We start from the raw sequence: 25552 nt of genomic DNA, 5'->3' as shown, positions 1-25552 counted from the left end.
CAGACCCTACTAGAATTTGGATCATCTAAACAGCACAATTCATTTAGTCTTGAAAAGATATAAACAACACTGAAAAATTACTCCGTGTACCTTAGACATTTTAAACAATAGTTGTACGTAGTGTCATGAAAATGGTAATGGAATATTTTAAGTACAAAAGGTAACATAGACATAATATTGCATTATAGTTATATTTTTAAAATGATGTAGTACAACATTTACATCATGTAATGTCACATGTTATGAAATTTTGGGACATGTAGAAAACAAAAAAAAGCAGAGTGTGATTTATTAAGGTGATACGGAGTTGGGTGATGTTTTTTCTTTTCTTCAACCAAAAGTTAATTTGTAGTGAGTTTGTATTGAGTTTTACTAGGCGCTAGACACTATATATTAAGTGTTTCATTGACATTGTTTTAATCTTCAAAACAATTTGTATTGAGTTTTACTATGTGCTACACAGACACTGTATATTAAGTTAACATTGTATTAATCTTTAAGGCAACCTTAAATAAAGTGATATTATTTCCATTTTATAGACTAATTAATTGAGACTTAGAGAGTTCTAGACTTTGCCCAAGGTCAAATATTAGCAAGTGGAAGAGCGAGGCCTAGGACTAAAGACAAATTCTATATTTGGAATCACTGTGTTTTTTTTTTTATTTTAAGATTTTATTTACTTATTCATAAGAGACACACAGAGAGAGAGAGGCAGAGACACAGGCAGAGGGAGAAGCAGACTCCCCATGAGGAGCCCGATGCAGGACTTGATCCCTGGACTCCAGGATCACACCCTGGGCTGAAGGTGGAGCTAAACCACTGAGCCACCCGGGCTGGCCCTATTTTTCTTTTTTTTAAAGAAAGAAGTCTACTTTATATTTCCTGCACTCCATTGTCTGACTTAGGAATAGATATTTGTAGGCATCGATTGCATTTTTCTGGGATGGATAGTGACCAACTCGTTCTGATTTGCATGGGTTTCTCCCAGTTTTAGTGCTGAAAGTCAGGGGCCCTGGGTTCCCATCCTAAGCAAACCTACACCAGTGGGCGAGCCAGTCGGTGACCCACCAGGAAGCATTATTTAACCTGGAAAGAGGCTAATGGTTCCCACATTCATAAATCTGATTGGAAAATAATGGAGAGCATCAAATTACGGAGAATCCCTCACTGTTGCAAAGGCCAAGGAATGAGTGTTTTGCAGGCAGAGGGGCGCACATTGCCTCTTGCCCTGGAAATTATGGGCCTAAAACCTAAGAAAGGAGCAGTAGGCTCCTTCAGGCCCTTGGGGTGCCCACTTGCACACTCCCGGCCCATTTCCACCTCCCAGGGCCGCAATCCTGCGAGGGACCTGCCTTTGAAATGATCCCTGACCCCCCCTCCCCGGTGTTCCCTGCAGTGACTCGAATGTCCTATCAGTGGAAGTGCAAGACTATTTTTACCCCAGTGTTGGGGTCTCTCTGGGCACAAGCTGTCTGCAGATTAGGTAAATTACAGGTCTTGGGGTTCATGTGACCCACTGAGCTGTGGCCAGTGGAAAGCATGCATCAGCCTCTTCTGGATCTTCCCTTGCTGTCAGCCTGTAGTCTGTGGGCCTCTCTCTGGGGGCCTCTCTAGCTGACTCTTCTTCCCCAGGCAGGCTGGATGCCCTTCTGTTCCTCCTGCGTCTCTCCTTTCCCGCCCCCCTCCTTTCTTCTGTCCTATTTTGTCTCCCCCTCCCTGTTTTCACCGCTGCCTCTGCTGGGCCCTCAGGCCTGCTTCCTTGGCCATAACCCAAAGGCCTTCTTAGAACCCAACTCTGTGGACAGTAGAGCCACGTGCCTTGATACGACCCACAAAAACCACTTCACCGGTTTCTGTCAAACCATCATCATTGGTGGCCTTTTCTTCCTTGAGCTTCCTGCTCCTGTCATCACCCCTTGAACCTACAGGTTTGCTAAAAATCTTCAGCATGCTCCCTGGAAATACCAAGGTCACACCCCAGGGACTTCTATCCCCAAACCATCCTTCCAAATTGGTGATAGACTCGTCATCGTTCCCTAGCTTCCAGCCATACTCTCTCCTCCAAAGTTCCTCCTTCTGTGAGTCATTTGTGTGATTTATTTATTTATTATTTATTTATTTATTTTTATTTATTTATTTAGTCAGCGGCTGTCCCCCAGGAAACCAGAGATTGGTTGAGGGCATAGATACATGCAGCACAGCTCTTGGAGTCACGAGGTTCAGTAGTTTCACTTCCAGTATACCATTAACATAAATCAATCCCAAAATTCATCTTAAATGCCTGTTGCACCAAATCTAGGCACTTCACCTAATTCTCTCTGGCGACGTCAACCAGCCCTTGTGAGCCGTAGGGGAAGGGGTGAAATAGCATCTGCTGAGTGCTCTCCTCATCATGGACTCAACAGTTTATCATTTCACCTTTGGCCAATGACACACCTGTGATGGACGTGTTATATATGCCAATTGATGTCTTATGAAAACTGAGGCTCAGAATAGATCATTAAGATCATTAAGAATGGCTAGAAGGGCGTCCGGTGGTTCATTCAATTAAGTGTGGGCCTTGGGCTCGGGTCATGGTCCTGAGAGTCCTGGGATTAAGCCCTGAGCCTGTCCCCCTGCTCAGCAGAGAGGGGAGCCTGTTGCTCCCTCTCCCTCTACCCTTCCCCCTCCACTCATGCTCTCTCTCTCCAAAAATAAATAAATAAATACATAAAATCTTAAAAGATTTAAAAAGAATGGCCAGAACTTCTGTCTCACTCCAAAGTTGTTGTTCCGCTGGTTACGTCACCTTGCAAGGCTCATGCCGCAATCCACCATTGACTGAGTGGCCATAATCCCTTCCCTCCCACTCCTTTTCACAGAGAAGAACTGGATATAATGGAGCTTTTGTGGAGATGATGGGAAGAAAATGTATTTACAAATAATTAAGCATGAAGTAAGAATAACAAGGTGGTAAGCTGTCTGAAAACTCTCAACTTTATCACTAACCTAGTTTCAGCTTTTGTTACAAAGGAACTCCAGGCCCCTGAAGTGAAATAATCGCTCTTTGATATTATTATTCTCGCATTGTTATTAATTTTTCCATAATTTCTATAACTGCATCTGTGCTATTTTAAAGTTTGGAGGATTTCAGTTTACACAAACCTGTTCTGACTACTTGCCAAGGTCTGTGTCTCCCAAGTTCTGCTGAGAAATAATGCAATTGCAATTACAGGCATCTCATATTCTGTAAACAGTTCGAGTTCCAAGAGTTCACCAGTTAGTTGTTTGGAATCACTGTGTATTTTCCCATTACCTAATCTAGTAATGGGTGGTTATTTCCCAAGCTGGCATTTCCTTTTTCTCTCCTCCCACCTCCACCCCCAGCCCTCAAAACAACAACAAAAGAAGGAAAAGCCCCTTTTGACCAAAGAGAACAACAACAACACTAAATTATATTGGCCTGAGTTCTAGAGAATGTTGGGAAGGCCGGGGGTAGTGGGGGTTAATTTAATAAGGAGCAACAATTCTGTAGTCAAGTTTGAAATCACACAAAGAAATGCCGCCCCTGTCTGGGAGGTTACTATTGATCAGTACCTCAAAGCTTTTTCTACTTTCTAGAATCTTCTCTTTCTACATTTTTAATTCGCTGCTTCTCCAGGGACAACACTTGGATGAGGGAAAAATAAAAAGGAAAGTGCTCATTTTCACATTCTTTTGCAGACTCTCCCACATCTAACTCTTAAAATCAACAGAGTCTCAGAATGGTACCACCTTACCGTTACTTCTATTATCCAAGCAATGAAATTCCTTAGAAGTGGTGTTTTTCTTTTCTCATTTGTTGCCTATGCCTAATTCCAGCAGCGAAAGTAATTTTATAGAATACGCAACATTTTTGAAGGGACTGCACAATTTGCAAAACTTCATCACTACCTTTGACGTCTTTTGTGACCGTATCAATTTTATGTACAAAAAAAGCGAGAAATTGAGATAGTAGAACTAAGTCTTCACAAGCTAAAATGACTGTGACCTAAGCCTTCCACACCCCAAATTGAGGACTATTTCTCACATTTTTTTTTTATCTCTTAGTCATTTTCATTCACCCTTCTAGATTCAAATTCCATGAGAAAATGGGTCATTTCTTTTTTTTTTTTTTACTGTTTTAGCCTCATCCCCCAGGACACTATCTGGCATTTGGTAGGTATCCCCAAAATGTTGAATAAATGAATTTCAGATACTGTTACCTTACTTATCTCTGCAAAAATGTTATATACTTTTACTGGTTAAAAATGACTTTGCAAATTATCTTCACATTATAAGGTGCATCATTCAGTGTGGTTAAGAACATGGGATAATTTTCCATAATGGATGTTAGAGTATCCCCTGAGTTGTTAGAGCCTCCAATCTGCTGTCTTAACTGCTAATATTAGCAACCAGCCCTGCTAGAAATAGGAGAAAATGTCACCAAAGAGGTAATGACTTCCTATGATTCTTCAAAAACATAAAAATGGTTCTCAAACTTGTTAGGAAATTACTCTACTGCACAATAACAAAAACAGAAACAGCCAAAAGTGTCGGAACATACCACCTGAAGCCTGTGGCTTGATAGGAAAAGGTTGTGAAGAACGATCTTCTGGAATAAATGACTTAACCTAAAAATGTAGCTAGTTCCTACATTAACCATTAATCCCTCCATTTAAAAAAAATGAAGTCATAGTGAACACAGCCTATAATTATCCCTACTTGAGGACAGAAGAGGAAGACCTTATGTTTCCCTCTACTGACTATAGAGGCCAAAACCAAGGTTGACTGTCATCCCAAAGGCCATTTGGAGGTGAAGGGTGTCCTTCCAGAGCTCTGGGAGGGAAGAGGAAAGAAAAGAAACAGGAAAAGAAAAGAATGCAATAAAAAAGAGAAACAAGAACCCCTCTGCCATAGCTGTGCTTTATTTCCTTCATAAGAAAGGCCTTAGCCGTGGACACAGGCTTATTATGCTTTAAACGCTCACTGATGCTCATCCAGCAACTGATCTAAGGCTACGTGCCTTACCTGCAGGAGACCGTGGGCGCCAACCCCCGATAAAATTCTACAGGGCAACTGCTCTTCTCTTGGTAGTTGTCCATGTGCATATAAAGAGAAATTAAGTCAGCCAGGACTTGAAGGCAATTGAGACACCTGTCCCAATCACCATGCTCCTGAGTATTGGACCCTGGCAGGCTGCAATCAAAATTTCCGTTTCCTGGCTTGTGCCTTGCTGGCCACCTCTCTCATCTGAACCCTGCGCAACAACTCATTTGGAGTCCGTGGATACCAAGAATGCGAACAATCAAGCCCAGGAGCAAGCGAGCGAGCGAGCACAGTGTGCAGGGCAGGGGCCAGAGAACCTGGGGGAGGGGCCCACAGAGAATCCTGAAATATCAAGGAGCCAGGGTGTGAGTCTCCTCTCCACTAAAACTGGTTTGCAAAGAGAAGTGATGCCACGGATTGCGACCCCATCCTCCGCCCCACCCCCGGCCTCACTGGTGCTGCAACGCCATGGAGGGGTGCAGAGTTCAGATCCTGGGTGCCACCCACTCCCCTCCTCCCAAAAAAAAAGACAGCCAAGGAAGGAACCTGAGCACCCTCCAGCCACCCCTCCGGCGCCCAAATCATGTCACAGCCTTCGCAAAAGAGAGGAAAGAGATTTACCTGCTGCTACTGAGGCTGAAGCCTGAAAGCCATGTATGACCTTTGAAGGACTGTAATGGTTTTAATCAGAGCCATAGCATCTTTTTGACAGACAGACAGACAGGACAGAGGGAAGAGCTGAACCACTCTGCAAATATTAACCGGGCTATTTTGGAGCAATGGCTATTGCCTCTGAAATCTTTCATCATGGGTCTATACTTAGAATTCAGATGAGCCTGGGGGAGGGGAATGCAGCAGCGTTAATCCCCAGTTGTTTTTGAAGTTGTCCCGTAAACAGGTTAGCATCTCAGCTGTCTTCAAAGGAAGCCCTCGGTGCTTTCTTTACATTGGAGGCTTCTCCCCGAGTCCCTTGTTGTAACCTGTTGGGCCTACGGATCGCCTGTGGTCCCGGAGGTGACACTTCTCAGTTTTCTTTCAAACTAGATATTCTGGACAGTGAGCCCTGGCTGTGATCACATTGGGAGACTGATGCTCCATGACAGCTAAAAGTTGGATTGAGTTTCAGGAGCTACTATATATAAAGCTGGGGCCACTTATGTCACCGCACTAATTAAATGCCATCTGGGTGGTTCCTCTGGGTTTTTGAGCCCATCACCCAGTTCAGACCGAGTCAGAGGCCAAGGAGGAGAACATGATGATGGACCTTTTTGAAACTGGCTCCTATTTCTTCTACTTGGACGGGGAAAATGTTACCCTGCAGCCATTAGAAGTGGCAGAGGGCTCGCCTTTGTACCCAGGGAGTGATGGTACCTTGTCCCCCTGCCAGGACCAAATGCCCCCGGAAGCTGGGAGCGACAGCAGCGGGGAGGAACACGTCCTGGCGCCCCCCGGCCTGCAGCCCCCCCACTGCCCCGGCCAGTGTCTGATCTGGGCCTGCAAGACCTGCAAGAGGAAATCTGCGCCCACCGACCGGCGCAAAGCCGCCACCCTGCGCGAGAGGAGGCGACTCAAGAAGATCAACGAGGCCTTCGAGGCGCTCAAGCGGCGCACGGTGGCCAACCCCAACCAGCGGCTGCCCAAGGTGGAGATCCTGCGCAGCGCCATCAGCTACATCGAGCGGCTGCAGGACCTGCTCCACCAGCTCGATCAGCAGGAGAAGATGCAGGAGCTGGGGGTGGACCCCTTCAGCTACAGACCCAAGGCGGAGAGCGTGAGCCCGGGAGGCCGGGAGGGGCGCCCTCGGGGCCTGCAGCCCAGCCCAGCCGCTCCCTCTCCCTCCCCCTCTCCTCTCCGATGGGCACCCCCCTGACCTGGGGGTGCCCCTCGGGGCTTCCCCCCAGCGCTCCGTCTCCCTTCCCCTCCCCTTCTCCTCTCCAATGACCCCCCCCCCGTGACCCGTGACCTCGGGGTGCCCCTCGGGGCCTGCGCCCCAGCCGTTCCGTCTCCCTCCCCCTCCCCTTCTCCTCTCCAATGAGCCCCCCACCCCATGACCCGTGACCTCGGGGTGCCCCTCGGGGCCTCCCCCCGCCCCGGCCGCTCCGTCTCCCTCCCCTCCCCCTCTCCTCTCCAAAGAGCCCCCCTGTGACCTCGGGGTGCCCGCAGCAGGCCGGACATTGGTACCCGGCCCGAGGAAGTCGGGGAGCCGCCCCCCGAGGTGCGCCCGCTCGCTCCCGGAGCCGAGCCTTCCGCCCTAACCCTGCGCCCCCGGGTTCTCTCGCAGCTGGAGGGGGCGGACTTCCTGCGCACCTGCAGCGCCCAGTGGCCAAGTGTTTCGGATCATTCCAGGGGGCTCGTGATCACTGCCAAGGAAGGTAGGGAACGCGAGTGCGCCGGCCGCGGGGTGGGGGGGTGAGGGGGGTGAGGGGGGTCCCCGGGGGGGCGGGGGCGGGGCGCCGGCCTGCAGGGCAGGTGCGTGTGTGTCTTTCCGCGCTCAGGAGGAACCCCGAGCGGGGACCCGCCGGCCTCCAGCAGCCTCCGGTGCCTGTCTTCCATCGTGGACAGCATCTCCTCGGAGGAGCGCAAGCTGCCGTGCGCCGAGGAGGTGGTGGAGAAGTAGCCCGCAGCGCAGGCTGGGCCGCGTCCACGCGCCCCCCCAGTGGGTCACCCCACACCTGCTGCAGAAACCCGCACCCAGGAGCGAGCGCGGGGCAGGGACACCTGGCGGGGGGGTGGGGGGGAGGCGGGCCTGGACTTCTCAGAAACTGTCCTGCGCTCCGAGGGCGAAGCCTCGGGCTTTGGAAGCGAGTGGCTTAGGTCTAGCAGGCTGCTTGGGCTTCGTGTGCTTAGTTGTGTAACGTGTTACTTTGGTGACGGTGCCCCTTCTGGGCCACGCTCAAAAAAAAAAAAAAAAGAAAAAAAGAAAAAAGAAAAAGAGTTCATTCCTGTCTCAAGCGACGTGGGAACGTTAGTGGTACTGAATGTATTTTTGTAAATGATCTTAGGACTCTTTCTTTTTTATGTAAACCTAAGAAATCTATTTTAAATGTGGAGTGACGGGGTGCATATGACATGTGCGAGGATCCTGACACTGTCATATTAAAAAAGCGAAGTTTCTTTATGAACAAAGTTGGTCCTGATTTGATTCAACTCAACGACACATGGGGGGGGGGGCGGAGGCAGCTGGGCAGGCACAGAAATCCAGGGAAGCCGGAGGGCCTTGTAACTCAGATGCCACCCAAGCCCGTTTATTGGGGTGTGTTCCTAAAGGCTGGTTTAAAGGGAAGAAAATGGGTGGCTTTCCTCTGTCTGCATTTCTGTCTCGGAGGGATCTCACCCCTGTGGTTACAAGTGAGGCAGAGCCAGGACTGTCGCCTTTCGCCTTTTATCAGCATCCCTTTTCTGTTTGCACGGCCCTATCCCTGGAGGCCTGAGTGAGCCTTCCTGAGCCAAAGTTTGCAATCCGGTAAGAGAGTGCCACACAAGTGGCACTGCCTGAAAGGGTCATGAGCTAACATAGCCCCAAATGCCTTTCCCTCCTTGACTTTCCAGGCCTGGCCTTCCACTGAGAAGCCTTGGTCAGAGTCTGCAGGAGGCGCCCTGGCCTCCCAGCCAGGTGGGGGGGGGGCCCTCACTAGTTTTCTTGAACTAGACTGGCGGTTAGAAGACTGCACCAGCCTCCACCGGCGGCTGGGGTTTGTTTTGCAAATAGGAAGATTAAAGAAGGGAACAGTCTGTCCCTTGAGGTGGGGTGGGCTGCTCCCTGGACCGGGTGCTTCAAGGCAGGGAAGGGTTAATGGCTGAGGGCAAAAGGCAACCACAACACACATGAAACCTCTTAGCTGGACCAAACAGCAAGGCCCCCAGAGGGGCTCAAAGCCCCGGGAGCTCCTCACCACCACGATTTTACAACGTGTGCCAGGTTTGTTTATCCTGTAACTTCAGGAAGAAGCGACCACCAAGAATCGCAGTGGGGAGTGAAGCAGAAGAGAGGCCAAGCCCTTCCTTGGAGTACTTGCCGCTCACCTTCTGTCGGGGGCACCTTCATCCAGCACCCCTCGCCACTCTCAACTGCTTCCTTCCCTCTGTTGCCCCGCAGCCAGTGCTAGGTCTGCGAGTGTGAGAATCTAATCAAATTCAATATTCCCCAGCCCAACTTTGCTTCTTGACAGCCCTGTCCTGACGTTGGGGTTGCACACTGCAGAAGTCCCAGATACCACCACGGACAGCGCCTCCTGCAGGCATGGAGCAGTAGCCTGCCCCTTTTCTGTCTCTTGAAGGCCTCTCTCTGGGGGTAAGGGTCACTTTGTCTTCTGAGCACCTGGATGATTCTCTTTTCTCCTAGAACACTTACCAAAGCACAGAAAGGTCCCTAGAGGCAGCTGACCCCGACACATAAGCTCTCCCAGCGGTTTGGGAAAAGCAGGCGGGAGTGCTCCGGGCTGTAACTGCTGAGTTGCTGGGGGCACTGCCTTGCGGAGCTGGAAGCCAGGTTGCTACTGTGGAGCCTTGGGCTGTCCCAGCTCCTCTCTGCTTCCAGTTTCCTCATTTGTGAAATCGTGGTGACAACAGCAATGGTGCCTAACTCAGGGGTGTGAAGATTTCAGCGAGATACACACAGAAAGGGTTTATAGCCAAAGCACAGCACTAAGTCCATACTAAATGTCAGCTCTCCCTTTTTTCCTTACACTGACCATCAAAAGGCTTCTCTTCCACCAAAAGCCACAGTTCTTCAAATACTGTTTGCTGCCTTGATGGCACTGTTTGGGGGAAAATATTCATGACAGGGAATTCAGTAGCAATATGAGTGACTCTTAGCATTTTACATATGAACTCATAATCCTACAATGACTTCTGTGAAAGAAACTTGTATTTCTTTTGAGAAAAGGTTTCTTTGGAACTGAAGAGTTTCTTGCATTAGTAAGTGCAGAGCCAGGGCTTTGAGCCAGTGAGTATCAGTGGCTTCAAGCTTGTTTTCTCAATCGCCCTGCACCCTGGAAGAGAAGCCTTAGCAAATAAGAAAGACCACTTATGGCCTAGAAAAATTGGGCTCTCTTTAGCAATTGTTTTCCAGAGGTTCTTTCTCAAAAGTGACTAGCTAGTGAACTCCAAATTAGGGCGTAAATTAATTAAAGATAAGCAGTAGAGCATTTCAAATTATCCAATCAGAATATGTATGAATATGAATATGTTTGAATGGTGTGTACATTCATTAATCATGGATCTACGATTTTTTTCTAGAGAATCAATAGAGAATTTCCCTAAAATGTGTATGTCTATATATGCATTGTATGTATACACATTACATATTATATATATGTAATATATATAAAATAAAGATGTGCCTAAAATATAGGTATATATATATATGTGCCACAGATTCATGCCACAACTGAAATCAAATATCGGAATTAACCAGGTGAATTCATTTACTTCATGACTGCACGTGTATTTATAGTAAGATCTGTGTTATAAACTGTTTAGCAGCAGAATGTTTTTTTTTTTTTTAATCAATTCATGGACTTTATTTGCTGATGGATTCTATTCAGTCTTCACAAACCAAATCTTCTCTATCTCTCCTAGCTAGGTAACTTGAGAAATTGTTTGGAATAAGTTTGCCTATAGAGGTCTCTTCGTTAAATAGAGCAAATATTTCCCAAAGACTTCATGTGACCTCCACTGCTATAGTTGACATATGAGGCTTTCCAATGAAATCCTTGGTGTGTTTGCAATTAAAATGTTTTTATTTGATATTAATGATGGTAATCTTTACTAAAGCCACAGCCAAAACAAACAAGGCCATGGAAGCAGAAAATCAAGATATAATAACTTAGTGAAGATAAGCAATTTGGCATTTAAACTGAGCCTGTTTTCCAGAGGTAGGCATAGAGTTGTCAAATATTTTTAAAATGAGTTCTTTTCTTTTTTTTTATAGCACTATACAAATAATTTATGTCAAATGTCAGCTTTTTCAAACTAACTTTAATCATCACACCTGAAGCATCAAATTCCAAACCCGAACATAATGGAAATTCACTTATGTCTAATGGCATTATATACATATTATATACATATGAGACTATATAAATATATATTAGACTCCTTCATATGTATGGGGGAGGGGAGCATGGCGCTGAAATTCAGTGTTCAACGTTCTCAACTACTGTTGAGATTGCCAGAGAAGTTTTGGGTTACTAAAGTGCACTCTATCCTTACTAAGACATTTTTGACTCCAAGTTAGAATATAGCCATTTGTGCTTTTCTCTTAATAAGTAAGATTTTATATCATGTATTCATCTCCAAACTCTCTTCCCAGAACACACTACCTGGAAAAAAAATATTTTAAGAATATTTGAGTTTAAACTCTGAATATCTCATTTCCTAACCTAATGCATTAGTAAATTAGCAATAACACGGTGCTTCCTCAAAGAGCCAAGCCAACAAGACATTTCCCCAAAAGACCCTTCCACTCACTCCCTTAAACTCAAAAGCAGTGCTAACAAAAGATGACCCCTCAGCCCCAGAGGTTTCATTCTGAAAAAGCAATGTTTTGCAAGCCTAGTTCAGAGTCAGCTTGGCTTCTCAGTTCAGAATGGCTATGCCATGTGCTGAAACAAAGATAATGCTGCAAGGACTGGCTCCTTTCTCTACTCTCAAGGCTGCTCTAAGTCCCTTCATAGGCCTTTGATCTCTCCTGGGAGTCTTCGAATTCAAGCCGAGGCCAATGTCTTCCTCAGCTGTCTTCTCCACAAATTCTTCCAGCAGCTTTGGCAGGTACTAATGTGTTTACTTAGGTGTGCCTGGTTCCCAGAACTAACAACAGTTTGAAATTGTTTAGCACATTGTGAAGTCATATATGATAAGCAAAAATCTCTAGAACCACTCCCTTCGTCCAGGAGTTGATAAAGGGTCGCAGATAGAGGCAGACGTGAATTGAAATGGACTTCTCTTGCTATGTGTATTTGGTTTCTCCCGCTGAGAGAAGCATAGAAAAATTTGCAATAATGCCGAATTCCTAGGGTAGGCAAAGTTTCCTAGGAAAGGAAGCTGGGAGCATCATTCCGCTGGTGGGGTCTGTCCATCAACACTAGGATTGTCGCCATAACACTTAAACTAAAATAGGTTCTCAGAAAAGAAAAAGAAAAAAAAAGAAGGTTGGTGATTACTTACGGGTCTATGCAGTTAAAAACCTGCTGAGTCTAAATTGTAAGAAAAATCAAAACATGCATTTATTTTCCTTCAGAATGTCAAGTGAAAAAAAAAATTAAAACTATCGATAGATTTGAACCTTGGGTGGCATTCACTTATAACACGATGCATCGATGCATGGCTTGTCCTCCTTCCCCGCCTACTGAGAGGCTTTCCCTATAGTCACTGTTGGAATGCCGGTTCCTCGGGGCGCAGTTGCCCCCTAAATACACGGGAGCCTCCCCTGCACGTAGAAAATCCACTTCCCTGAAGAAAGAGTGGGAAACAGGTTGTATTTTTATTCTTTTCTACGAGGACCAAAAGTCAGTCTGTTCTGATTTTGAGTAAGAGCACCCAAATAGTCAGTAGCACTCTCACTCTCTCTCTCTCTCTCTCTCTCTTTAGTGATTTTCAACTTTTTTTCATCATTATTTTCCCCACTCAAAACCTTTTTTTTTCTCTGCATCGCTCACCCAGTTTTTCTCATTTTCTCTTTCACAGTATCCCCCTCGGAAGAGCTGCAGAAACTCTCCCGACCTGGGGGACCAGGCGCTGGCTTCCTTCCCTTCCTTCCCTCTTTGTAGACTTGTGTTTTTTGTTTGTTTGTTTGTTTAGGGGTTTTTTTGTATTTTTTTGTATTTTTTGTATTTTTTGTTACTGTTGTTCTTTCTCTCTCTCCCTCCCTTCCTCCCTCGCCCTGGACAGCGGCCTAAGTCAGGGCCGTTCCTTCCTCTGCTATTTCGAGCTCCTGTCCTCAGCGCCGGAGCCCCAAGGGCCCCGCCCTGGTCACGCCCCCAGCCAGTCCCAGGTCGGGGCGCTGGTGTCCCCGCGGCCCTCTGGCCCAGCCGCCCCGAGGTCATCTTACCGGGCACAGCCCCGGGCCCTTGGGAGCCGCGGTGGCTGCACCCCCCTGCGGGTCTCCGCTCCTCGGGCTCCCAGGGTGACCCCAGGGTGCCCGGGGGCGGGGGGGGGAGGGCGAATTCCCTGCCCTTGGAGCTCCCTCCCGGAGCCCATCTTGCAAAACCAGGGTCCTGGAGAGGAGGAAATGAATGAACACCTGCCAGGCGGTGACCACACTGCTTGGCAAATAGGAAAAGGTCTTAATAAGTGTGTGCATGGAACATCCTGCACCGCAGGTGGGGGGTTGGGGGGGTCCCTAGCGCGCTGGGGGCCTGGTGTCAAGAAATCAGCTGACGGGCCAGTGCAGCACACCTTCCACTTGGGGCTGACTGTTGCCTGCAGCATGCATCTGGGCTAACATCTGCCCTGCGGAGCCAGGGAAAGTGGGGGTGCTGAGTGTTGGGGCTCCAAGTACCCTGGGGGAGACCATCTCCCCACGTGGAGGGCTTCCCCCCCCCCCCACTGTGGGGTTGGAGTCCTTCATTCCCCTGGGTCCTTTAGGAACTTGACTCTGGTATCTAGCGGAGCCCTGGGTACACTGTTCATGTCAAAGGCATCCCCTGGGTTATGGTCCTAAGTAAGGTGCAGGCAGATGCCCCCCACGCCCCAGTGAGGCAGCCCACTGGTGTGAAAGGGAGCGTGATTCTCAAGGCCCTGGTGGTGTCTGTGTCTTAGGGATGAATGAGTGTGGGAAAGGGGAGCAGAGCACACACACACACACACACACACACGCACACACCCATGTTGTAGCTAACCTTAGTGACACCTAAGTGATGGACACTCTACTTGCCAGGGTTGCTTGCAGAAAATAACTTTAGGCATAAATAATAGAAAAGAGCGTCCCCTTTCCCCCAACTCTGGAGCCACAATCGCTTAGGGGACTGGGTGACTCCAGATGGAGAGGAGAACACTCCCTCCTATTTTAATGGGGTCACAAGCCCTGGTGCCTAGACCTCAAGTCCTGGCTTTTCCTGTACACAGACAGCACTCCCTGCCTCCCACCTGCACCCAGGGGGTCTGGAAGTGGGGTGAAGGGTGGAAGAGCACCGGCAGAAGCCGATTCATAGGTTCAGTCCTACATCAAGGGGAGCCCTCCCCTCCCAGCTTCTACCCACCAAGGCTCCAAAGACCCCGCTGCGACTGCTTTTCTGGAAGAGGCTTTGGTCGCCAACGTGGTGTGAAGTCACTCAAGGCCTGAGTTGGAAATGTTACACGAGCGCAGGACGGCGGGGCCGGCAGCTGGGATGCATCTGTAACGGTGTTAGCTCCCCTGAAAGCAGAAAATTAGCGACCCCGCAGCCCGGCCTGGCTGTTTAGTCTGTGGCACTGGCAGGGCGGAGCGGAAAGGGGAGAAAGGCAGCCGGGCCCTGGAGGGAGGGAGGCGTCGCCCCTGAAGCTCGGTCCCCGCAGAGGCCCGACCCCAGGAGGAGGCGCCCGGGAGCTGGTGCAGAAGGGCGCTGGGTGGGGGGGGCTCGGAAGGACCCCCCCCCGCCCCATCCGGGAGCCCCGGGCCCCAAGGTGACTTTCTCATCAAACACCACCGATGTTTAAGAACCTAGCTTCACTCCACGATTCGGAGCGTCGCCTCCAAGCTTTTAGCAACCGTTATTCGATCCACTGATTGGGGGGGAAAAAAAACAAAAAACAAACAAAAAACCCCAAATCCCTGAGCTAACTAAAGTTCGTGTAGAGCACAGAAAGCACCTAAAAATAAGGTGCGTGCTCACGTCCAGGATCGGGAAGGCAGGGAGGCGCGTCGGGGCGTAGCTTTTAGGTCCGAGCGGCTCCGAAGAGTCGGACGGACCTCGTCCCTTTGTCTGCACGCGTCTTTAAGTGACCCCGGGGTCCAGGGGCTCCAGGGAGTGCACGCAAGGGCGGGGGTGGGGGCGCCCCGCCGAGGCCGCGCCGCTGGAAAACCATTAGTCCGAGGGGCCCGTAAACAGCAAATCGGCTCCGGGGCCGCGGCGGGATATGCTAATAGTGCGGGGCCGCGGGGGCGGCCTCCCTCCCTCCCTCCCCGGAGTATATAAGGAGCCCCAAGCCCGGCTCACCCGGCCCGGGCCCCAGGCGCTCGCCCCGCGGAGCTGCGGAGCCCCGACCCAGCCGCCCGCGCAGGCGGCGTCTCTCCGTCTCTCCCGTCTCTCCTGTCTCTCCCCTTTCTCCCCATCTCTCCCATCTCTCCCCATCTCTCCCCATCTCTCCCCATCTCTTCCGTCTCTCCCAATCTCTCCCATCTCTCCCTTTTCTCTCCATCTCTCCCCATTTCTCCCATCTCTCCCCATCTCTCCCTTTTCTCTCCATCTCTCTCCATCTCTTTCATCTCTCCCATCTCTCTCCATCTCTCCCCATCTCTCCAATCTCGCCCTTTTCTCTCCATCTCTCCCCATCTCTTTCATCTCTCCCATATCTCCCATCTCTCCCCATCTCTCCCATCTCCCCCATCTCTCCCATCTCTCCCCATCTCTCCCCATCTCTCCCCCTTCTCCCCATCTCTCCCATCTCTCCCCCTTCTCCCCATCTCTCCCATCTCCCATCTCTCCCATCTCTCCCATATCTCCCCATCTCTCCCCATCTCTCCCATCTCTCCCCCTTCTCCCCATCTCTCCCATCTCTCCCATCTCTCCTCATCTCTCCCATCTCTCCCCCCTCTCCCGCCTCTCCCGCCTCTCCCCCCTCTCCCGTCTCCCCTCCCTCTCGCCGCCACTCCTGGGCGCACGCACCCCTGGCTTCAGCATGGACGTGATGGACGGCTGCCCCTTCTCGCCCTCCGAGTACTTCTACGACGGCGCCTGCATCCCGTCCCCCGAGGGCGACTTCGGAGACGAGCTGGAGGCCAGGGGGGCCGCCTTCGGGGCGCGCAGAGCGGCGCTGCCGGGCCCCGACGAGGACGAGCACGTGCGAGCCCCCACGGGCCACCACCAGGCGGGCCACTGCCTCCTGTGGGCCTGCAAGGCGTGCAAGAGGAAGTCCACGACCACCGACCGGCGGAAGGCGGCCACCATGCGCGAGAGGAGACGCCTGAAGAAGGTCAACCAGGCCTTCGAGACGCTCAAGAGGTGCACCACGACCAACCCCAACCAGCGGCTGCCCAAGGTGGAGATCCTCCGGAACGCCATCCGCTACATCGAGAGCCTGCAGGAGCTGCTGCGCGAGCAGGTGCAGACCTACTTGGGCCTGGCGGCGCCCAGCTGCTCCGAGCCCACCAGCCCCACGTCCAGCTGCTCCGACGGCCTGGTAGGAGCCCCTGCACCCCCCTTAGCCCCAGTCAGTAGTTACCGGTGGAGAGGGGGGTGCCCGAGGGCAGGGGGGCTTGCCCCACTGGAAGGGTGCCAGGCAACAGCTGTCGAGCGGGATGTCTTCTTGCCCTCAGCCCAGGTTCTCGGAAGGTCGGAGGGAGGGTGGGCATGCGAGCGAGGTGGCCAGTGACCGGTGACACGTTTGTGCCCCCGGCCCGGTCCCTGCCCTGCTGAGGCCCTGCTGGAGAGAGATGGGGCTGCATTCTTCTCAGAGGGCCTTTGCTCCGTCCCTGCCAGGTTTTAATGGGTTTTTGCCCTGGGAAAGTATTCTCTCCCTGAATTACTGTGGCTTCCTTCTGCCCCAATCCATTTTGCATGGTTAACCCCACGCACATTGCTGCTGAATTCCACCCCCGCCCGCTTCCCCTTGCGGGGCCCTCTCCTCTGAGGCCGCAGAGTCTGACCTCGCAGCCCTTAGGACCTGGGGAGGCCACGAAGGGGATTGAGGGGCCCCCGCCCCCCGCGGACCTAGTGGTCAAGCACAGGTCGGAGCATCTTTTGCCAAGCCCTGCAAACACACTTGCTTTGTGTCTTGTGTCGCAGCCCGAATGTAACAGCCCTGTCTGGTCCAGAAAGAGCAGCAGTTTTGACAGCATCTACTGTCCTGATGGGCCAAATGGTAAGAATTGATGGGACCTCAGAGGAGTTTAAGAATCAGGTCGACTTCGCAGTGGGGCCTGTCAAAGCAGTCTGGTTTCCCAGGCTGTACTGGAGAAGGGAATACAAAGGATGCTTCCTATGGGGAGGTTTTGGCACAATCACGCACATCTTTTGGTCAAAACCCCCCTCATAGACGCACACGTGTGTGCTTTTGCTGGCAATTTTACTAGGAGGCTTCTCCGCCCCCTACGTTCACGCCCATGAGTGGCTGGATATTTGTTGCAAATGTCCACGTCCGGCTTTCTGTGACCACCTGACCTCTGGGGGTCAAAGTTGCTGACCTATACTGTTTACGGGGCCAGAAAGCCAGTCTCTCTATCTGGGATTTTTTTTTTTTTTAATGGTTTTCTCCTTGTGTTCTTAGTATATGCCACAGATAAAAGCTCCTTATCCAGCTTGGATTGTTTATCCAGCATAGTGGATCGAATCACCAACTCCGAGCAACCTGGATTGCCTCTCCAGGACCCGGCCTCCCTCTCCCCAGTTGCCGGCACGGATTCCCAGCCTGCAACTCCGGGGGCCTCTGGTTCCAGGCTCATCTATCATGTGCTATGAACTGAAAGTCTAGTCTAGATCAGTTCCATGAGGAGGGCCTATTACGCAGGAGGAAGGAAGCCCCGAAAGTTCAAGAGCAAGACAAGTTGTATATAAAGATTTCCTTTGCATTGTAAATGTGTAAATACCATCTTGCCACTTTATACGAAAGTGTATTTAACTAAAAAGTCACCTTTGCAATTAATACTTTATTCCTTTTCTCCTCCTCCTCCTCCTCCACCTCCTCCTTTAGCTCCTTCTTCGCTTTAGATATATAGCTCCAATAATATTCTTTCCGATAGGGGGCAATTCATTGAAGATAGCTTGTTGCAATGCTTAACTTATATATTTTTTATAAATATTGCTAATCAAAATATTATGTCTGATGTTAGATCTTTATTTTTTTTTCTTTAAAACATTAGGACAGCTGGAAATCAGTTACAGGAAACCTTAAATATATTTAACTTTTGTTTTCCTATTAACCTTTTGGTGATATTGTATTAAGAACGTAACAACACTGCCTAACAGTATCTATTTTGGTCTTTGCTTATAAGGAATGCATCTTGTTAATGTAAGCACAAAATAGTACTTTGTGGATAATTTCAAGAAATAAGAAATTTTGGAAATTCCACCATAAATAAAACTGTTTAGACGAAGAAATATTCTGATTCATGTTTTTTTAAAAAGAACACCCCTAATGGGATTAGCAATCACTGACACAAAACCTTAAGGTGGTCCTGAAAATAACAAAATAGCTGGCTTTGTGGATACATTTGAACCTTTACCATCTCTCAGTCGCAGCTGAGGTCCTGTTGATGTCGCAAATGAAGAGAACATTTCTATTTTAATCAGCTTTCATGGGAGCCTGCTAAATACAATTTTTCCCTTATCTTAGCAACGTGCCATCTAATGTCAAATTGTGGGTGCGTGGAGGAAAAGTAGAAGTTATTCAGTACAAGACGGCATGTTTCAACGAAAAGAAAGTACAATATTACATCATTTTAATACCTATGGTACGTTAGGAATCTTGAGTTAGATAATACGTACTTTATCTACTTGCCTGAAAATATCTCGATATATTAATATGTTAATATTGTCAATAAAATATTTAAAAGCATTGAACTGATTTCTTTTGTATTATTAAGTACTAGAATAAGAAAACTTGCGCAAACTATAGTAAAGTGAAACAGCCTGCAATTGGTTGCCTTTTTTCACAGCCTTTTTGATTTTATTAATTGCATTTGTGTGTGTGTGTGTGTGTGTGTGTGTGTGTGTGTGTATGATGGCCATGCATTCTTTTATTGTTCATCACTTTAAATCTCCTTTAGCAAAGATTGAGATTTTTAAAAAACGGAACAATTGAGTGGAAAATAGGTTGAGACGATCGTTGAGATAATTCTCACAAGTTTACCAGTGGGAGAGATACAAAGGAAATATCCTTGAAGCGTCTAAACTAACTGTTCACAGACAGAAAAGATAATTGTTTCATTCTCTAATTTGTGCTTTCACTTAAAGTGGCTAAGGATTATGTCATGCATAGTAATCATCAACCAGACTCTGCTAGAGTTTGGCAATTATACTGTTCTCGGGAACTTCTTCCCTTCTTTCCGATATGATTTTTCTTGTGCTTGTCCAGGAATGAGGTTTAAAAGAATGGAAATTATTCTATAAAGGGAGGGAGAGATGAAGGGCTGAGTTCAGCAGATAATGTAGCCACCTGTTCTGTTAGCATCCTGCCCTGATAGGGATGCTGACTTTTGGCACAGAGGTCAATCGTTCTCCACCTTTGGTCTGAGAGTGTGAGGCCTCGAGGTAGGAGAATTCAGGAAGGCACGACAGAGATGTATGCATAGTTCCCGCATGAATTTGAGTCATTCACCCTCAATGGGCCCTGTGCTAGGTACACTCTCTTTTTCACACTTCTGTGGAGAGATTGGGGATGTGTCATTCTCCGTAGAATTAGAATAAAGGGAACCATCCAAAGATTGGTTCGATTTTTTAAAGTTCAAGTCTAAGACAAATGACCCTACTTTGTTCCATTTAATACAAGCAAGCAGAGAATATCATGGAATTTTAATTCAAGTGAATAAAAATTGACTTTCTTTCTTCTATGTTTCCAAAATTCTATGACTTGTAAATGTGTCTGATATTCTTGGTGAAGATTATAGGGCCTCCGAGTGTTCAGTTAGCCTCTCTGGCAGTCTGGAGTGAATCTAGGTGGTGATCCTTGTGTCATTGAAGATGAGACCGTCCATGCCAATGCACTCGATTATTCTCATTTGCAGTGTATGAACCTCGGAGGCTGGTGTCTCCCCAGCACACAACTTGGCACAACGTATCACACAGTCCCATATACTTTTTTGACATGGGGCCTTCGAGAATTGGCTCTCCACTAGCCCAGACCCAGGAAAGTCTCTTCTCCAAGGAAGTGGATGGGGAGGAGTGAGGAGTGACACTGGCAAAATATTCCAGCAATGACAGGGGGCTGCCTTCCATAAATCCCCCAAGTGAATGGTTGGGCCTCACTGAATTTACCCCTACCCCCCCAGTCCATCTCAGTGGGTGGGAGAATGCAACCGACGGGCATATTTCTAGGAGAAAAGAGGAAAATGTTCCTCTTGCTATCTGCAGACCTGGCAGGGGGAAGGCTCTCAGGAAATAGAGTCAAAAGGAGACCCCTTTCTCCCTAAGCCTGAGAAACACAAGCTTACTGGGTTACACAGGAAACCTGTGGCTCCTGAGGTTATAGAAACTGGGAAGCGTTTTTTGGAAGCCAGCTGCTCCACCAATCAAGGCGTCCTGATTGCCCCTGTTTTTTGTTTCTGTTTTGTTTTGCTCATTTGGAAGATGCAAGTTAGGCAAAAATAGTGGCTATCTCATACCCACAAATTCCTCCCTAACATGGCATTCCTACAATTACTTAATCTGAGAGAGATTTTCCCTGAAATTCTCTCTTTGGGGTTATAACAGTTACTAGATTAAAGGAGTAATTTAGGGATGCCCGGGTGGCTCAGCGGTTGAGCATCTGCCTGTAGGTCAGGTCGTGATCCTGGGGTCCCGGGATCGAGTCCCACAGGGGGCTCCCTGCAGGGAGCCTGCTTCTCCCTCTGCCTCTCTCTGTGTGTCTCGTGAATAAATAAATAAAATCCTTTAAAAAATAAAGTAGTAATTTAATTCCATGCCTTTCCGAGGTGGTATTTCTGGGAAGGATATTAGAGCACACCTATCTGTGACTTCAGAGAGCCCTGCTGAAGTGGCAAAATCTGCCCTCAAAATTTCACCCCTGAATGTTTCTATATTGTCGCAAAAAGCGATTTCCTTTAAGAATTTCGATTATAAATATTTTGGTTGACTAGTGATTTAGTTGTTAACCTGGTACATTCGCTGACCAGAGGATCTAGCATTTAATCTAAAGTCTAAACTGGGCCTAGAATTATTAATTTCTTGCTCTCTTTTCAGTTTTTACTTGCCGTATCTGTAAAATGGGGTAAATGATGGTTTGTGATGAGATTACAAATAGTTACTACTAACATTATTAGAGTGCTAGAATACTACAAGCATCATTTCTTTATAAATAGGAAAATAAGCCAAATTTTAACTCCATTTATGCTACTTAATTCATGTCATTATAGATTAAAGTGGGCACTAATGATAAAGCAGCAACTAGTAATTATTGAGAACTTCTCATTATGCAAATAAGGAAATTGAGGCTAAGCAGTTTAATAATTTGCCTAAGAAGGCTGTATTTGGACTGGCTAATCAGGCTTCTCCATAGCACATGTTTCAGCAGGTTCAGGCAGAGGTCACCTGATGCTTAAGACCTAGCATTGGAAGTTCCAGAACATTCTTCTGGTCAAGCAAGTTCCTAACGCCAGCCCACAATCACCGAGGAGCAAATTAAACTCTCCTTTTCAATGGAAGAAATAGTAATGAATTTGTAGATACGTTTCATCTACAACACTGACCAGTACATGCTTCCTCTGTTTCTTGAACTTTCGTCCATTTGACTCATTCAGTGTAATGTGGCTCTGCTTCTATCCCTATCCATAGTCAAGACGACTTTCAGATCAGTAGCCTGTTCCTGTTCTCGGCAAGAGAATACCCGCAGCCCAGAGGCCTCTCCTGATCTTCACTCCTGTATGTTCTTAACATCTCTTGAATATCTCAGTGGCACGTCCAACTCGATGTGTTCCCCTTTCATCTCATGATGTTCTCTCTGGCTCCCGATCCCATAACCCAGCTGGCTCCTCTTCACTGTTGCTTCTCTCAGTGAATGGTATCACCAGTTACCTCAACATGAGGTTTAGGGTTGACTTCTCATAAGTCAATCTCCCTTAACCTCTTGTCTAACTCCCTACAAAATCCTATACATTTATTCTCCTAAGTATAGGAGAATACCTATACTCAAACCAATACTCCTCTCAAACCCCTGCCTTCAATCCAAGCTGTGGCTGTCTCTATCCAGGAATGTAGTAATATCCTCTTAACCTGCTCCCCCCCACACCCCATATTTTTTTTTTTTGATCTCCCACTTCTGGAGACAGCATCCAAGGTTTTCTTTGGGGATTGTCCCTTTCCTTTTCTCAGACCCTATGGTTCGGGTGGGATTGCCTGTGCCATCCAACTCTAGAAGTGAACAAGTCATTCAGGCCTGACTATGAGTACGTCTTCTTCTTTGGCCGTAAGGATTGTTTCATGGATGGATCTATGATTGTTCCAAGTTGGATGTTCCATGTTCCATGTTCCAACATGGATGGATCCAAGTTGTTCATCAAGTGCCAGTTCTGGGATAGCTGCTGACTAATGGGGGGTGGGGGGAGTTCTCCCTCTGCTAGGAGATAATACATGAATTTTGTTTTTACTCTAGGTTGCCAGCTGCTATTTCACCCCCAAGAGAGGAAATTCCACCTAAAAAAGCCAATGTAATAGAGAGTCAAGCTGTGCCTGTGGTGCCAAGAGTTACATACCTGAAAACGAGGTTAAGTACCCAGATCCGACTATACTGGAGCATCTGCTGTTGGCCGTGCTGTACCGTTTTGGGACCAACAAGTTCTCTTTTCCCTTAAACCAGTGTAAGTGGGAACTTTGTTAAAACTGAAAGAATCTTGCATAATACCATTCTTTGATCTTCCCTGCCTATTCCAGCCAGAGTTATAATCTCAGAATGTTCATCTGATCATCTCAACCACCCCATTTCTCCAGTTTATTGCATATAGATTAGCAATAGACCACAAACTCAAGAGGACTGTCAGGTTCTGCATGTCTGACTCCTAGCTACCTCTCTAGCATTACATCTTTGTGGAGGTATTGTCAAGTCCCTGCTGTCTCCACTCCAGCCACCTAGGGGATCTTTACCAGCCACTTTGTCATCAAGTGTTCCCTCTTGCCAAAGGAACTTTCCACATTCTCTCTGCATTGCTCTTCCTTCCTCCACTTCACCTTCCAATCTGTTAGATGCCAGCTCAGGCATCAATTTGAAGTTTCCCTTGAACTCTTTCATGGTATCATGCCCTCTGATTCTAAGATCTCAAAATAACATGTACCCAAGGGGCACCTGGGTGGCTCAGTCAGTTAAGCATCTACCTTCAGCTCAGGTCACGATCCCAGGGCCCTGGGATCGAGCCCCATGTTGGGTTCCCTGCTCAGCAGGGAGTCTGCTTCTCTTTCTTCTTCTGCCCCTCAGCCCTGTTCATCCTCTCTCTCAAAGAAATAAATAAAACCTTTTAAAAAATACCATATACCTCTTCTCTGTAGCGTGTCTCATAATTGCAATTATGATTGACTTGTGTGATTAGTAACATTTCTTTCTTTAGCTATGTGAACAAGGACCTATTGCTCAACTCTGTGTCCCCTGGACTGTGGTAGCATATTTTGCATTATATTTATGAATGAATTGATGTTTGCTGAAGCATTTGTTGTTGTAAAATACGCTCTTATTTTTCAAACTCTCTTCCTCACAGAATTCTTTAATACTATTTTCTATTTTCTACTGATTCTCTTACTTTTCTGTTTTGTTATTGTTGTTGTTGTTGATTTCTTGTAATGGCCTCTCTTATTCTATCCAATCTGTATACATTTGTTTCTTAAGTTTCTGTTGTGTGGCCTCTTTTCTTTTGATCTACTGTAGACTTTTCTACTTCCATAGCTTCATCTCTTACTTGGCTCCAATGGTAGAGATGTTTCTACCATTGCCTCATCCATACTATTTTTAAGAAAATCTTTCCCACAGGCAGCCTCTGAGTGGCATGATTGGCATTTTTAGTAACTGTTAACCAGGTAGGGATGGGTATCTGACCTGAGAGCAATCAATCCCATAGATTGATCAACATTTATGAAATGCATAGCCTGATTCCAATATATGCATGAAAGACTCCTAACTCTGGGAAATGAACTAAGGGTGGTGGAAGGGGAGGTGGGCGGGGGGTGGGGGTGACTGGGTGGCGGGCACTGAGGTGGGCACTTGACGGGATGAGCACTGGGTGTTATTCTGTATGTTGACAAATTGAACACCAATAAAAAATAAATTTATTAAAAAAATAATAATAAATAAACATATTTTTTTTTAAAACAAATCAGGAGTTCAGACTCAGAGAAATAAACCACTATTTAATAATGGGAACTACACTGAAAGATTATGATGTTGATGGTGCTGGAGAGATTATGACAGGCCATGCACAGGCTGAAATTATGGAAGAATACAAATTCAGTAAACAAAGGCAGCCCATTGGTAGTGGGATAGAGTGGATTCAGAGACAGAATAGAGTACATCGGGATCCCTGGGTGGCGCAGCGGTTTGGCGCCTGCCTTTGGCCCGGGGCGCGATCCTGGAGATCCGGGATCGAATCCCACATCAGGCTCCCGGTGCATGGAGCCTGCTTCTCCCTCTGCCTGTGTCTCTGCCTCTCTCTCTCTCACTGTGTTCCTATCATAAATAAAAAAAAAATTAAAATAAAAAAAAATAAAAAAAAAGAACATATTTAAAAAAAAAAAAAAAGAATAGAGTACATCACCCACTATGTGCCCAGTATTTAGAGTAAATCTGGGGCTCTGGACAAGAACTGAAGTTGAGCCCTACTAATTTATCACTAATTCATGAGGGAACGTAGTTAAATTACTTAAATTCTCAAAAATTTGTTTTCTTACCTATAAATGTGGATAGTAATAGAATATAAATTACAGAATTTGCAAGGATTGCATGATATAAGTCATAGAAATGCTTAGCTTAGTGCCTAATACGTAACAAATACTCAGAGAACGATAATTAATAAAAGAAAGCACAATAGTTCAGACTTCAGATGAAGGCTCATAAAACTGCTGTGGGGAATCTTTGGAACGATCCTGATTCCAGAAACATCCTCCTGCTTTACTGCCCATGGACCCAAGTGATTTCCTTATTCCTCTTTATAAATCCTATTAACAAGCTACCTTGAGTGTATCTGCAATTAAAAGAATCACATTAAAACATTCTCCAAATATTAATTTGCAGGTTTTTCCTTCAGAAGGCCATTAATATTTTCAGTGACCCCTGAACCTTTGCTCCTCGATGGCAATCCCAAAGTGGACAAAATTAAATGCATCTTCTCCCATGTGTCCTATTTCATTTTGTGGCATCCCTTGCCTAGGTAAGCATGCCAAAAATTTTGGAATCATTTTTGGATTCCTCATTTTCTCTCAGAATAGTTAATTTGGTTTGTAACACGACGTGGGAAGGAATTGTAAAAAAATAATTGCAGTACTAGCAATGGAAACAATAGTGTATTTCCTCAAGTAAGCATAATTTTCTACACTGTAATTTATGAAATCAGTTTTAGTTTTTGTATTCTTTGCCTACATTGAGTGGAATAAGATTTCTTTTTTACTCAAAAAGTCATTTTAAACTGAATGTCTTACATTCAATGGGATTTTAAGGTCAAAGAAATAAATGATCCCAG

General features: G+C 47.1%; 2 protein-coding genes and 1 long non-coding RNA gene across 7 annotated transcripts in view; 2 read left to right on the top strand and 1 right to left on the bottom strand.

Moving 5' to 3' along the window:
• Positions 1-5929, bottom strand: part of LOC121481155 — a 179947-nt gene extending 174018 nt beyond the window's left edge. For all 4 annotated transcript variants that reach the window (XR_005985200.1, XR_005985198.1, XR_005985199.1 and 1 more), the window contains exon 1: positions 5668-5929. This is a non-coding gene — a long non-coding RNA (uncharacterized LOC121481155). The remainder of the gene's footprint in view (positions 1-5667) is intronic.
• A 158-nt stretch (positions 5930-6087) lies between these two features.
• MYF6 (myogenic factor 6) lies at positions 6088-8168 on the top strand. Its single transcript, XM_041738245.1, has 3 exons — positions 6088-6817; positions 7328-7418; positions 7542-8168. The coding sequence occupies exons 1-3, from the start codon at positions 6299-6301 to the stop codon at positions 7661-7663; spliced, it is 732 nt and encodes a 243-aa protein (XP_041594179.1). The 5' UTR covers positions 6088-6298; the 3' UTR covers positions 7664-8168.
• Positions 8169-8299: 131 nt separating this feature from the next.
• MYF5 (myogenic factor 5) lies at positions 8300-18681 on the top strand. 2 transcript variants are annotated; one of them, XM_041738244.1, is made up of 4 exons: positions 8300-9337; positions 15864-16365; positions 16971-17046; positions 17452-18681. In XM_041738244.1, exons 2-4 carry the CDS (start codon positions 15865-15867, stop codon positions 17640-17642), a joined length of 768 nt encoding a protein of 255 aa, XP_041594178.1. In that variant the 5' UTR covers positions 8300-9337; position 15864; the 3' UTR covers positions 17643-18681. The 2 variants fall into 2 exon arrangements, with proteins under 2 accessions (XP_041594178.1, XP_041594177.1); XM_041738243.1 differs by lacking the exon at positions 8300-9337 and having other exon boundaries at positions 15728-16365.
• Positions 18682-25552: the final 6871 nt, after the last annotated feature.

This window comes from Vulpes lagopus, chromosome 23 (assembly GCF_018345385.1).
Source record: "Vulpes lagopus strain Blue_001 chromosome 23, ASM1834538v1, whole genome shotgun sequence".
NCBI classification, from domain to species: Eukaryota; Metazoa; Chordata; class Mammalia; order Carnivora; family Canidae; genus Vulpes; species Vulpes lagopus.
Note: the sequence above shows the minus strand (reverse complement) of the source record. Positions and strands in the feature narration are given on the sequence as shown.